The sequence below is a fragment of the Dendrobates tinctorius genome, unplaced genomic scaffold (assembly GCF_039654945.1).
Source record: "Dendrobates tinctorius isolate UK_male_01 unplaced genomic scaffold, ASM3965494v1 ptg000136l, whole genome shotgun sequence".
In the NCBI taxonomy this organism is placed as follows: domain Eukaryota; kingdom Metazoa; phylum Chordata; class Amphibia; order Anura; family Dendrobatidae; genus Dendrobates; species Dendrobates tinctorius.
Window position 1 is genome coordinate 7,580,919 of NW_027361804.1, and position 13,521 is coordinate 7,594,439.

Genomic DNA, 13,521 nt, shown 5'->3' on the forward strand with positions numbered 1-13,521 from the left:
CCAGAACATCAGATGCAACCTCTGTGGGAAGATCGGTCACCCTCACAGGGACTGTCCAGACGCCTGGCACAATATCTGTAAGGACTTTCCTGACGAGGACTTGGTGGCAGGGGCAGAGATTCTGGAGGAGGCAGCTTTACTGTCAGGGGAAATACTGACCAGACCAGAGGTCCACCAGGGGTCTACTCAGCTAACACCAGAGCAGCAGGGTTCAGAGAGAGAACAGGGGAGTATGGAGGTTGTACCTCAGGGACAGCGGTCACAGGAAGGCATTACTTCAGTGCTACCATCTGTGTCTGAAGAGTATAGCAATAATCAGAAAAGGAAGAAAAAGGACAAGGCCTCCCGTAAACCTGAGGGGTATGACACTGGCCAAGGAGCCGGGAAGAAATTCCAGAGCTCTGCAGGTGTAATGGTCGTATCTAACAGGTTTGATGTTCTGTCTGAGTCTGACGGCGATTTTGAAGATGACCTTAAGAGAATTGACGCAGAGTGTGATAGGGACGTAGAGGACTGTCCTCCGCCAAAGCGGAAGCCCTTACCTGAGGGCACTCGGGAAGAGTCTGAGATGGAGACCGGTGGTGAACAGAACAACTCCGACTCAGATCTGTGACGCTGTTAACCAGATAATGTCCAAACTCAGATAGGTAAAATCATTAGGAGAAATTAGGAAATGTTAAGATAGAGAAGGATGAGTCACTGGGTAGGAACATGATGAGCTCTGTTTGCAAAGTGTTTTTTTTTTTTTTTCTATCCTCAAACTAGGAGTAGGGACTCTAAGTTAATTTGATATGTATAAACTGGATATGTAATGAATGTATCTACAATCCTAGTGAATTCAGTTTTGTATTATTGGAAGAATGTTATTTGTATTTGTTTTGTTTTTACAATAAAAATTGCCCCTATGTACAGGAATATAACTACTGTAATACTGCTCCTATGTACAAGAATATAACTACTATAATACTGCCCCTATGTACAAGAATATAACTACTATAATACTGCTCCTATATACAATATAACTACTATAATACTGCCCCTATGTACAAGAATATAACTACTATAATACTGCCTCTATGTACAAGAATATAACTACTATAATACTGCCCCCTATGTACAAGAATATAACTACTATAATACTGCCCCTATGTACAAGAATATAACTACTATAATACTGCCCCTATGTACAGGAATATAACTACTATAATACTGCCCCTAAGTACAAGAATATAACTACTATAATACTGCCCCTATGTACAAGAATATAACTACTATAATACTGCCCCTATGTACAAGAATATAACTACTATAATACTGCCTCCTATGTACAAGAATATAACTACTATAATACTGCCTCTATGTACAAGAATATAACTACTATAATACTGCCTCCTATGTACAAGAATATAACTACTATAATACTGCCCCTATGTACAAGAATATAACTACTATAATACTGCCCCTAAGTACAAGAATATAACTACTATAATACTGCCCCTATGTACAGGAATATAACTACTATAATACTGCCCCTAAGTACAAGAATATAACTACTATAATACTGCCCCTAAGTACAAGAATATAACTACTATAATACTGCCTCTATGTACAAGAATATAACTACTATAATACTGCCTCCTATGTACAAGAATATAACTACTATAATACTGCCCCTATGTACAAGAATATAACTACTATAATACTGCCTCCTATGTACAAGAATATAACTACTATAATACTGCCCCTATGTACAGGAATATAACTACTATAATACTGCCCCTAAGTACAAGAATATAACTACTATAATACTGCCCCTAAGTACAAGAATATAACTACTATAATACTGCCTCTATGTACAAGAATATAACTACTATAATACTGCCCCTATGTACAAGAATATAACTACTATAGTACTGCCTCTATGTACAAGAATATAACTACTATGATACTGCCTCCTATGTACAAGAATATAACTACTATAATACTGCCCCTAAGTACAAGAATATAACTACTATAATACTGCCCCTATGTACAAGAATATAACTACTATAATACTGCCCCTATGTACAAGAATATAACTACCATAATACTGCCTCCTATGTACAAGAATATAATTACTATAATACTGCCCCAATGTACAAGAATATAACTACTATAATACTGCCCCCTATGTACAAGAATATAACTACTATAATACTGCCCCCTATGTACAAGAATATAACTACTATATTACTGCCCCTATGTACAAAAATATAATTACTATAATACTGCCCCAATGTACAAGAATATAACTACTATAATACTGCCCCCTATGTACAAGAATATAACTACTATATTACTGCCCCCTATGTACAAGAATATAACTACTATAATACTGCCCCTATGTACAGGAATATAACTACTATAATACTGCCCCTATGTACAAGAATATAATTACTATAATACTGCTCCTATGTACAAGAATATAACTACTATAATACTGCCCCTATGTACAAGAATATAACTACTATAATACTGCCCCTATGTACAAGAATATAACAACTATAATACTGCTCCGATGTACAAGAATATAACTACTATAATACTGCCCCTATGTACAAGAATATAACTACTATAATACTGCTCCTATGTACAAGAATATAACTACTATAATACTGCCCCTATGTACAAGAATATAACTACTATAATACTGCCCCTATGTACAAGAATATAACTACTATAATACTGCCCCTATGTACAAGAATATAACTACTATAATACTGCCCCTATGTACAAGAATATAACTACTATATTACTGCCCCCTATGTACAAGAATATAACTACTATAATACTGCCCCTATGTACAAGAATATAACTACTATAATACTGCCCCTATGTACAAGAATATAACTACTATAATACTGCCCCCTATGTACAAGAATATAACTACTATAATACTGCCCCCTATGTACAAGAATATAACTACTATATTACTGCCCCCTATGTACAAGAATATAACTACTATAATACTGCCCCTATGTACAGGAATATACCTACTATAATACTGCCCCTATGTACAAGAATATAATTACTATAATACTGCCCCTATGTACAAGAATATACCTACTATAATACTGCTCCTATGTACAAGAATATAACTACTATAATACTGCCCCTATGTACAAGAATATAACTACTATAATACTGCCCCTATGTACAAGAATATAACAACTATAATACTGCTCCTATGTACAAGAATATAACTACTATAATACTGCCCCTATGTACAAGAATATAACTACTATAATACTGCTCCTATGTACAAGAATATAACTACTATAATACTGCCCCTATGTACAAGAATATAACTACTATAATACTGCCCCTATGTACAAGAATATAACTACTATAATACTGCCCCTATGTACAAGAATATAACTACTATAATACTGCCCCCTATGTACAAGAATATAACTACTATAATACTGATAGATAGTGAAGAAACACTTAGCTAACCTAAATGTATTCAAGTCTCCAGGTCCAGATGAATTACACCCCAGAGTACTGAAGGAGATAGCAGAAGAAATTTTCGAACCCCTCTCCATAATCTTTGAAAATTCTTGGAGAACAGGAGAAGTGCCAGAAGACTGGAGAAGAGCAAATGTTGTTCCTATCTTCAAAAAGGGGAAGAAGGTGGACCCAGGCAACTATAGGCCGGTGAGTCTGACTTCTATACCAGGAAAGATCTTTGAACAAATTATTAAACAACATGTATGTCAGTACCTGGATAAGAATGAAGTGATTAAACAGAGTCAGCATGGGTTTGTAACTGATAAGTCATGTCAGACTAATTTAATTTCCTTCTATGACGGTATCACTGATTGGGTGGATCAAGGAAATGCTGTAGATATAGTATATCTTGACTTCAGCAAAGCATTTGACAAAGTCTCTCATACAATCCTTATTGAAAAAATGACTAAGTATGGAATGGACAAGGCAACTGTTAGGTGGATTCATAACTGGCTTAGTGATCAGACCCAAAGAGTGGTCGTAAATGGCTGCACATCCAGTTGGAAGAATGTCTCAAGTGGGGTACCACAGGGCTCTGTCCTGGGACCTGTATTGTTCAACATCTTTATCAACGATTTAGATGAAGGAATTGAGGGTAAACTGATTAAATTTGCTGATGACCCAAAGCTAGGAGGGATAGCTAATACTAGAGAAGAGAGAGAGAGGATTCAAAAAGATTTAAATAAACTGGAGAAGTGGGCAGCAACTAACAGAATGGTTTTTAACAGGGAGAAATGCAAAGTACTACATCTGGGCAATAAAAATGAAAAAAGCATATATAGAATGGGAGGAATAGGGCTAAGTGACAGCACATGTGAAAAAGACTTGGGTATACTAATAGATCACAGACTGAATATGAGTCAACAGTGTGATGCAGCAACAAAAAAGGCAAATGCAATTCTAGGATGTATTAACAGAAGCATACAGTCTAGATCACGTGAAGTCATTATTTCCCTCTACTCCTCTTTGGTCAGACCTCATCTGGAATATTGTGTCCAATTTTGGGCACCACATTTTAAAAAAGACATCAACAAACTGGAGCAAGTTCAGAAAAGAGCGACCAGAATGGTGACCGGTCTGCAAACCCTGTCTTATGAGGAAAGGTTGCAGGATTTGGGAATGTTTAGTTTGCAAAAGAGAAGACTGAGAGGAGACTTAATAGCTGTCTACAAATATCTAAAGGGCTGTCACATTGTAGAAGGATCAACTTTATTCTCATTTGCACAAGGAAAGACTAGAAGCAATGGGATGAAGCTGAATGGGAGGAGACACAGATTAGATATTAGAAAAAACTTTTTGACAGTTAGAGTGATCAATGAGTGGAACAGGCTGCCACGAGAAGTGGTGAGTTCTCCTTCAATGGAAGTCTTCAAACAGAGGCTGGACAGACATCTAACTGGGATGATTTAGCGAATCCTGCTTTGAGCAGGGGGTTGGACCAGATGGCCCAGGAGGTCCCTTCCAACTCTACGATTCTATGATTACTGCCCCTATGTACAAGAATATAACTACTATAATACTGCCCCTATGTACAAGAATATAACTACTATAATACTGCCCCTATGTACAAGAATATAACTACTATAATACTGCCCCTATGTACAAGAATATAACTACTATAATACTGCCCCTATGTACAAGAATATAACTACTATAATACTGCCCCTATGTACAAGAATATAACTACTATAATACTGCCCCCTATGTACAAGAATATAACTACTATAATACTGCCCCCTATGTACAAGAATATAACTACTATAATACTGCCCCTATGTTCAAGAATATAACTACTATAATACTGCCCCTATGTACAAGAATATAACTACTATAATACTGCTCCTATGTACAAGATTATAACTACTATAATACTGCCCCCTATGTACAAGAATATAACTACTATAATACTGCCCCTATGTACAAGAATATAACTACTATAATACTGCCCCTATGTACAAGAATATAACTACTATAATACTGCCCCCTATGTACAAGAATATAACTACTATAATACTGCCCCCTATGTACAAGAATATAACTACTATAATACTGCCCCTATGTTCAAGAATATAACTACTATAATACTGCCCCTATGTACAAGAATATATCTACTATAATATTGCCCCTATGTACAAGAATATAACTACTATAATACTGCTCCTATGTACAAGATTATAACTACTATAATACTGCCCCCTATGTACAAGATTATAACTACTATAATACTGCCCCCTATGTACAAGAATATAACTACTATAATACTGCTCCTATGTACAAGAATATAACTACTATAATACTGCTCCTATGTACAAGAATATAACTACTATAATACTGCTCCTATGTACAAGATTATAACTACTATAATACTGCCCCCTATGTACAAGATTATAACTACTATAATACTGCCCCCTATGTACAAGATTATAACTACTATAATACTGCTCCTATGTACAAGAATATAACTACTATAATACTGCCCCCTATGTACAAGAATATAACTACTATAATACTGCCCCATGTACAAGAATATAACTACTATAATACTGCTCCTATGTACAAGATTATAACTACTATAATACTGCCCCCTATGTACAAGATTATAACTACTATAATACTGCCCCCTATGTACAAGAATATAACTACTATAATACTGCCTCCTATGTACAAGATTATAACTACTATAATACTGCCCCTATGTACAAGATTATAACTACTATAATACTGCCCCCTATGTACAAGAATATAACTACTATAATACTGCCTCCTATGTACAAGATTATAACTACTATAATACTGCCCCCTATGTACAAGATTATAACTACTATAATACTGCCCCCTATGTACAAGAATATAACTACTATAATACTGCCTCCTATGTACAAGATTATAACTACTATAATACTGCCCCCTATGTACAAGAATATAACTACTATAATACTGCCCCCTATGTACAAGAATATAACTACTATAATACTGCCTCCTATGTACAAGATTATAACTACTATAATACTGCTCCCTATGTACAAGATATGGAATTGATCATGTTTCTTTACCTTTATTCACATAGATGTTGCGCTTTATGTCATTGAATAGCCCGGGGATCGCCACTCGGCAGCAGTAAGTCCCCGCATCCTCTTCTGTCGCCCCGATGATAGAGAGGGTCACGTCCCCTTGATCTATGTTCCCCAATATCTGGTATTTGTCAGACTTTCTCCAGGTCACTTTGTCACCTTCGGTGTTGATGATCCCATCATTACACCCAAACACTGGACAGAGCCCTCTTCCCCAGCAGACGCTGTGTGTCCACTTGTGTACCGTATACGTGCAGGGGAGCCTCACAATACCGCCATATGACTGTACCTTGTCTGATCCCAAGAAAGCTGTGGAAAAACTCCGCTATTGAATGGGTTCTGGATGAGCTGAATTGGAAACATTTTTGAGCTCTATATTAGGGGAAGCATAAGGAATACAAGGCTGGGTGATGCAGTCCTACCTGGGTGAAGCAGGAGGATCAGTCCAACAGTGAGGAGGTCCTGGTGCACCATAGTCTGTGACAATATGATCAGTGCTGGGGGCCATTGTCGTGTGATGCATGTTACATGCCGGAAATGTGGTTGCAGTGGTTACCGGTCAGACAGCCACCATCAGAGCACAGGATGTGTGTGACTAATGCTCACATTATATAGGGCATCTATGTGATGGTTCGTCTACAGGGTCCAAACCACAGACCCCCAGACTCTACCCAGCTCCGTCTGTGAATTCTGAGGAATCGGCGTCAAAAAGGAATTCGTACAGATTTAGTAGGGGCTGTCACTCGGCTTCCCCAAATCTGCTTACTAAGGCTCTGTATTAATGGAACAACTGTCTGACAATGTCCTTGATGGTGGAAGCACTCACTATGTTGGGTGTCACTGTGGTCACATGAAGCTGGAAGCACTCACTGTGTTGGGTATCTCTATGGTCATTGGATGGTGGAAGCAATCGCTGTGTTGGGTATCTCTATGGTCATTGGATGGTGGAAGCACTCGCTGTGTTGGGTATCTCTATGGTCATTGGATGGTGGAAGCACTCGCTGTGTTGGGTATCTCTATGGTCATTGGATGGTGGAAGCACTCGCTGTGTTGGGTATCTCTATGGTCATTGGATGGTGGAAGCACTCGCTGTGTTGGGTATCTCTATGGTCATTGGATGGTGGAAGCAATCGCTGTGTTGGGTATCTCTATGGTCATTGGATGGTGGAAGCACTCGCTGTGTTGGGTATCTCTATGGTCATTGGATGGTGGAAGCACTCGCTGTGTTGGGTATCTCTATGGTCATTGGATGGTGGAAGCACTCGCTGTGTTGGGTATCTCTATGGTCATTGGATGGTGGAAGCACTCGCTGTGTTGGGTATCTCTATGGTCATTGGATGGTGGAAGCAATCGCTGTGTTGGGTATCTCTATGGTCATTGGATGGTGGAAGCACTCGCTGTGTTGGGTATCTCTATGGTCATTGGATGGTGGAAGCAATCGCTGTGTTGGGTATCTCTATGGTAATTGGATAGTGGAAGAACTCGCTGTGTTGGGTATCTCTATGGTAATTGGATAGTGGAAGCACTCGCTGTGTTGGGTATCTCTATGGTCATTGGATGGTGGAAGCAATCGCTGTGTTGGGTATCTCTATGGTAATTGGAAAGTGGAAGCACTCACTGTGTTGGGTATCACTGTGGTCACTTGATGGTGGAAGCACTCGTTGTGTTGGGTATCACTGTGGTCACTTGATGGTGGAAGCACTCGTTGTGTTGAGTATCATAGTGGTAAGTTGTGTAACAACTCTGCTGGCATCACTGCATGGCCTCTCATCCCCCACGCACCAACTTACTGCTCCAGGCCTTGCTGTGACTTCTGTCTTCTGCTCGCTCCATGCTGTGTGCCTCTTGCTTGCTACCTGCTCTCTGCATGCTTCCTGGCTGTGTGCATAGGGGGGCGGCGCCAGCACTCTCTGGTTCTTATGGAATCAGTGTGCACCTGCCAAATGTACTCCCAGCCAATCACCAAGAGGCCTCTAGTATTTAGGGCAGCTCCATCCAGTGGAAGCTGCCTGTGCAATGTCTTAACTCAGTTAGTGTCTTGCTGCTGAGTTGAGAGGTCATGTTCTGTGTTTCGCCTTCTCTGGAGGTTTGATTCCTAGCTTTGCCTTGTACCTGTCTTTCCGCCCTCCAGGAGGCAGAATATCCTGGTACCTGTGCTATTGCTCCCTGCCTTGTCTCATACCTAACCTCTCTGCCAATTAGGAGGCAATATATCCTGGTCCCTGTGTCTTTGGTCCTCTACCTTGTCTCGTACCGTTACCTTGTCTGAACTCAGTCCTACCAGTCTATCAGTTTTCTTGTCTGTGGCTCCTTTCCCTGCTGTCTTTCCTTTTGTCCTCAACATCTGCCTGTGCTCCGCACTCTTGCGGCTCTGCCTATGCTCCGCACTCTTGTGGCTCTGCCTGTGCTCCGCTCCCTTGCGGATCTGCCTGTGCTCCTTACTCTTGTGCTTCTGCATTGTTGTGCTTCTGCTGTTGCAGAACCTCTTGCCGCTATCTGCAGCTCTTCTCCGCAGCCTTGCGGTTCTCCTCCAATTGTGAACATGTTCAAAACTGTTCCTTCATACTCCACTCCTTCCTGCCAGTACCAGCCATGCTCTCCTGCCTGTCTGCCAGTCGCCTGCACCTGCTCTAGTGTTCTGTCTCCCCGTGTGGGATAGGCAGGCACAGCCAGGCACCACCCTGGAGTGGCACCTGGCAGCTACCTGTCGCACAAGCCTGACCTCACCATCAGAGGCTCCAGTGATGACCAAGGTAGCTGTCTTACTCACGCCCCTTCCAGGGTAGTCTGGTTTATGGCATATTGGGGCCACAACCCCTTGGCTCGTGCCAACCTGCCAAGGCGTGAGTGTGACAAGTTGATGGTGGGAGCACTCTCTTTGTTGGGTATCATAGTGGTCCCTTGATTATGGAAATAGTTGCTGTGTTGGGTATAATAGTGAACACTTGAGGGTGGAAGCACTCGCTGTGTTGGGTATCACTGTGGTCAGTTGTGGTGGAAGCAGTCGCTGTGTTGGGTATCACTGTGGTCAGTCGTGGTGGATGCAGTCGCTGTGTTGGGTATCACTGTGGTCAGTTGTGGTGGAAGCAGTCGCTGTGTTGGGTATCACTGTGGTCAGTTGTGGTGGAAGCAGTCGCTGTGTTGGGTATCACTGTGGTCAGTTGTGGTGGAAGCAGTCGCTGTGTTGGGTATCACTGTGGTCAGTTGTGGTGGAAGCAGTCGCTGTGTTGGGTATCACTGTGGTCAGTTGTGGTGGAAGCAGTCGCTGTGTTGGGTATCACTGTGGTCAGTTGTGGTGGAAGCAGTCGCTGTGTTGGGTATCACTGTGGTCAGTTGTGGTGGAAGCAGTCGCTGTGTTGGGTATCACTGTGGTCAGTTGTGGTGGAAGCAGTCGCTGTGTTGGGTATCACTGTGGTCAGTTGTGGTGGAAGCAGTCGCTGTGTTGGGTATCACTGTGGTCAGTTGTGGTGGAAGCAGTCGCTGTGTTGGGTATCACTGTGGTCAGTTGTGGTGGAAGCAGTCGCTGTGTTGGGTATCACTGTGGTCAGTTGTGGTGGAAGCAGTCGCTGTGTTGGGTATCACTGTGGTCAGTCGTGGTGGAAGCAGTCGCTGTGTTGGGTATCACTGTGGTCAGTCGTGGTGGAAGCAGTCGCTGTGTTGGGTATCACTGTGGTCAGTCGTGGTGGAAGCAGTCGCTTTGTTGGGTATCACTGTGGTCAGTTGTGGTGGAAGCAGTCGCTGTGTTGGGTATCACTGTGGTCAGTTGTGGTGGAAGCAGTCGCTGTGTTGGGTATCACTGTGGTCAGTTGTGGTGGAAGCAGTCGCTGTGTTGGGTATCACTGTGGTCAGTTGTGGTGGAAGCAGTCGCTGTGTTGGGTATCACTGTGGTCAGTTGTGGTGGAAGCAGTCGCTGTGTTGGGTATCACTGTGGTCAGTTGTGGTGGAAGCAGTCGCTGTGTTGGGTATCACTGTGGTCAGTTGTGGTGGAAGCAGTCGCTGTGTTGGGTATCACTGTGGTCAGTTGTGGTGGAAGCAGTCGCTGTGTTGGGTATCACTGTGGTCAGTTGTGGTGGAAGAAGTCGCTGTGTTGGGTATCACTGTGGTCAGTTGTGGTGGAAGCAGTCGCTGTTGTCATGACTTGGGATGGGCATCTCTGTCATCAGCTGAGCCACAGCAGGTTCTGTTGCTGTCCGGGTGCTGATTACATTTTGCCTTTGTCTATTCTTTAAGGACAGCAGGTGTTTATGTGGCGCCCCTGAGGGTTCAGATGCCACAGAGGTACTGCATCTCCTCCTGAGTTGTAGTATCCCACTTCCCAGGTAAGATGGTGACACCTCACCAGACTCCAACACCTACATCCAGCACAGATTAACACCTTCTTAACACCGGCTTAACACCTTCCTTGCCAAGCACCACAGGTGGCGTCACAAACTACCTACCTATAAACTCTATTCCATTTCATTCAACCCATTTTACATTGGACACCCGGGGCCACGGATCGGGTCACCACCACCGTGACAGGTCCCTCTAAGACACCGGCCCAGTACCGAGTAATGCCACAGCCCTAGGGGTGATCCAATTTTGGCGTCAGGAACAGGATTATGAAGCCTGGTGCCCCCGGGTCCTGTGTACCGAAGATTTGACTGATTTGAGAAATGCTAAACCTGAAATGTGCAAAGGAATTGATTTATTGAACTGTGACTTTGACTGTAAAGATGGCCGCCATGGAGGTGAAGTAAGGTGTGCCTTTGTGGGCGGCACCCAAGAAAGCGCGAAACGACATGAACCTCCCCTGCCTGTACTTCTATGCTACTGCCTCATGGCCGACCCAGAGAGGGGTCCGGATCTTAGCCTGGTATGGCGGCAAAAAGACAAAGCCCCTCGGGGGCGGAGAGAAGCTCCACGGCGGGAAAAGGAGCGGAAGAGAAGAGGAAGCCACAGTACCAGGAGGCCATGATGGCGAGCAGCAGGAGGCCCGTGGAGCACAGTGGAGAGGAGTCAGTATCTCCCGGCTCTGGAGAATCGGGCTCTGGACGCTCACCACTTTCCAACCTGTCGCAGCTGGAGGAAAAAATAGCGGAGCTGCACAGGAAACTCCAGGACAAGCAGGCTCTGCTGGAGCAGAAACGCCAGGCCGTCCAGGAGGAGGGGGTGATCCATTTTTCCTTTGTTATCTAGCCTGTCCTATCACACTGCAGGTGATACTATATAAACCTACCCCTTGCTGGTCTTCTGTGCTGGTGATAGTCTTTAGTGGATTCTGCTTGGAGATCTAGTCCTACTTCTTAGCATCAAGGCCTGTTAGGTAAGTGGGATTGTGACGGGGTCCTTCTCCGATACCACACAATCAACAGAGCGAGGGAAGTGTGAACAATCCCAAGACCTTTATTACAGGCAAAATTAGAAGGTCCATAAACAATCCACCACACTGAGGATACAATAGTCCAGAACAAGAATGCAGTCCAGAAACAGGATAAAATGTCCAGGGAGACGAGATTCCAAAACTCTGGCACCAGAGGATAAAATGGGTCCTTCTCTCTGGGGTGCAATCTTCACGAAGCTCTCCACACAGGAACTGAGTTGTCCACCTCCTCTCCTCCCCACCCCCTTCCTTGTGTACAGCTCCTGTCCTCCCCAGCCCCCTCCTTATGTCTAAGGGTAGTCAGACAGGTTGAGGAGACAAAGGAGCCTTGGGGATTAAGGAACTGCAGGGGGGCATCAAGAGACAGATACAGTCAGGCTATAGACATACCAGGCAACAAGAAAAACACTATGAAAATCAGTGAGAAATATACACAAAATGATATCCACATTGCATATCACACCATCACAGGGATTATATTTTATGCTGCACTCTCCTTCGATTCTTAAGTAGGCATGTGAAACATTCGACGGTCTGTATATTCTTGTACATAGGGGAAGTATTATAGTAAATATACAAAAAAGTTTAGTGTCTGCTCACCTTCTCCTGGAGCGCACGGATCCTGTTGTTCGGCAAGTTTTCAGAACTTAGAAAAAATACAAAAATATAATCAGACGCACGGTTTTTCGTTGAAATGCGTTTGATTTTAATGTTTTCGACTATGACGTAATTGCTTTTATACTACTGGAAGTGATGGAATAAAAGAAAAATGGATTTTATGAACTTACAGCGCTGGACTTATCTTTTCTCAGTATTATAGTTATATTCTTGTACATAGGGGGCAGTATTATAGTAGTAAACCAGGGGAAGAGTCTTGAGGAGATCATTTGCATATTCCCAGTGCCTTCTGGGATAAGTGAAGAGTCTCCGCGAGCTCAACGATCACTGGGTTTTGGCGGTTGCAGCTGAAAAGAGGAAATCGGAAAAACCGCGCGCCGATCGGCGAGCGAATTTTGGCTCATCTTTCATCGTTTTTAAGAAATCTCAAGATGGAAGAGGCCAGGAGCCATTTGGTGAGCTGCATTTCTTGCTACATGTTCACAGATTTACCTGTGGAAAAGCCAAACTTCACGTGCCACAAATGCAAGCTTGTGTCCCTGTTGGAGGAAAAGTTGCAAAATCTCGAAGAGCGGTTAGCTACGTTGAAGATCATTAAGGAAGGTGAAGAGTTCTTGGACAGAGCACAATTATCTCTTCATGTTACAGAAAGAGAAGAAATTCGAAGTGCACCTGAAGAAACAGAGGAATGGAGACATGTGACCCAGAGAAGCAGGAGGATCAGGAGGCAGTCAGCACCCATACTGCTCAGAAACCAGTACCAGGCTCTCACGCAGGAAAACGATGAAGAAATACATCAGGATAAGACTTTGCCAACAAACAGCAACCTTGTACGCCTTCAGAGTCCTCCTGGATGGAGAAAGAAAAATGTTGTCAAGAAGAAACGGAGAGTGGTGGTCATGGGGGATTCCCTGCTGAGAG

General features: G+C 42.9%; 1 protein-coding gene across 2 annotated transcripts in view; it reads right to left on the bottom strand.

Moving 5' to 3' along the window:
• The window catches only part of LOC141048557 (hepatitis A virus cellular receptor 1 homolog), a 53,430-nt gene extending 46,332 nt beyond the window's left edge, over window positions 1-7,098 (bottom strand). For both annotated transcript variants that reach the window (XM_073544265.1, XM_073544264.1), the window contains exons 1-2: window positions 7,043-7,098; window positions 6,603-6,929 (exon numbers count right to left, since the gene is read on the bottom strand). In XM_073544265.1, the coding sequence (XP_073400366.1) occupies window positions 6,603-6,929; window positions 7,043-7,094 (379 nt within the window). In that variant the 5' untranslated portion in view covers window positions 7,095-7,098. The remainder of the gene's footprint in view (window positions 1-6,602; window positions 6,930-7,042) is intronic.
• Between the last annotated feature and the right edge of the window lie 6,423 nt (window positions 7,099-13,521).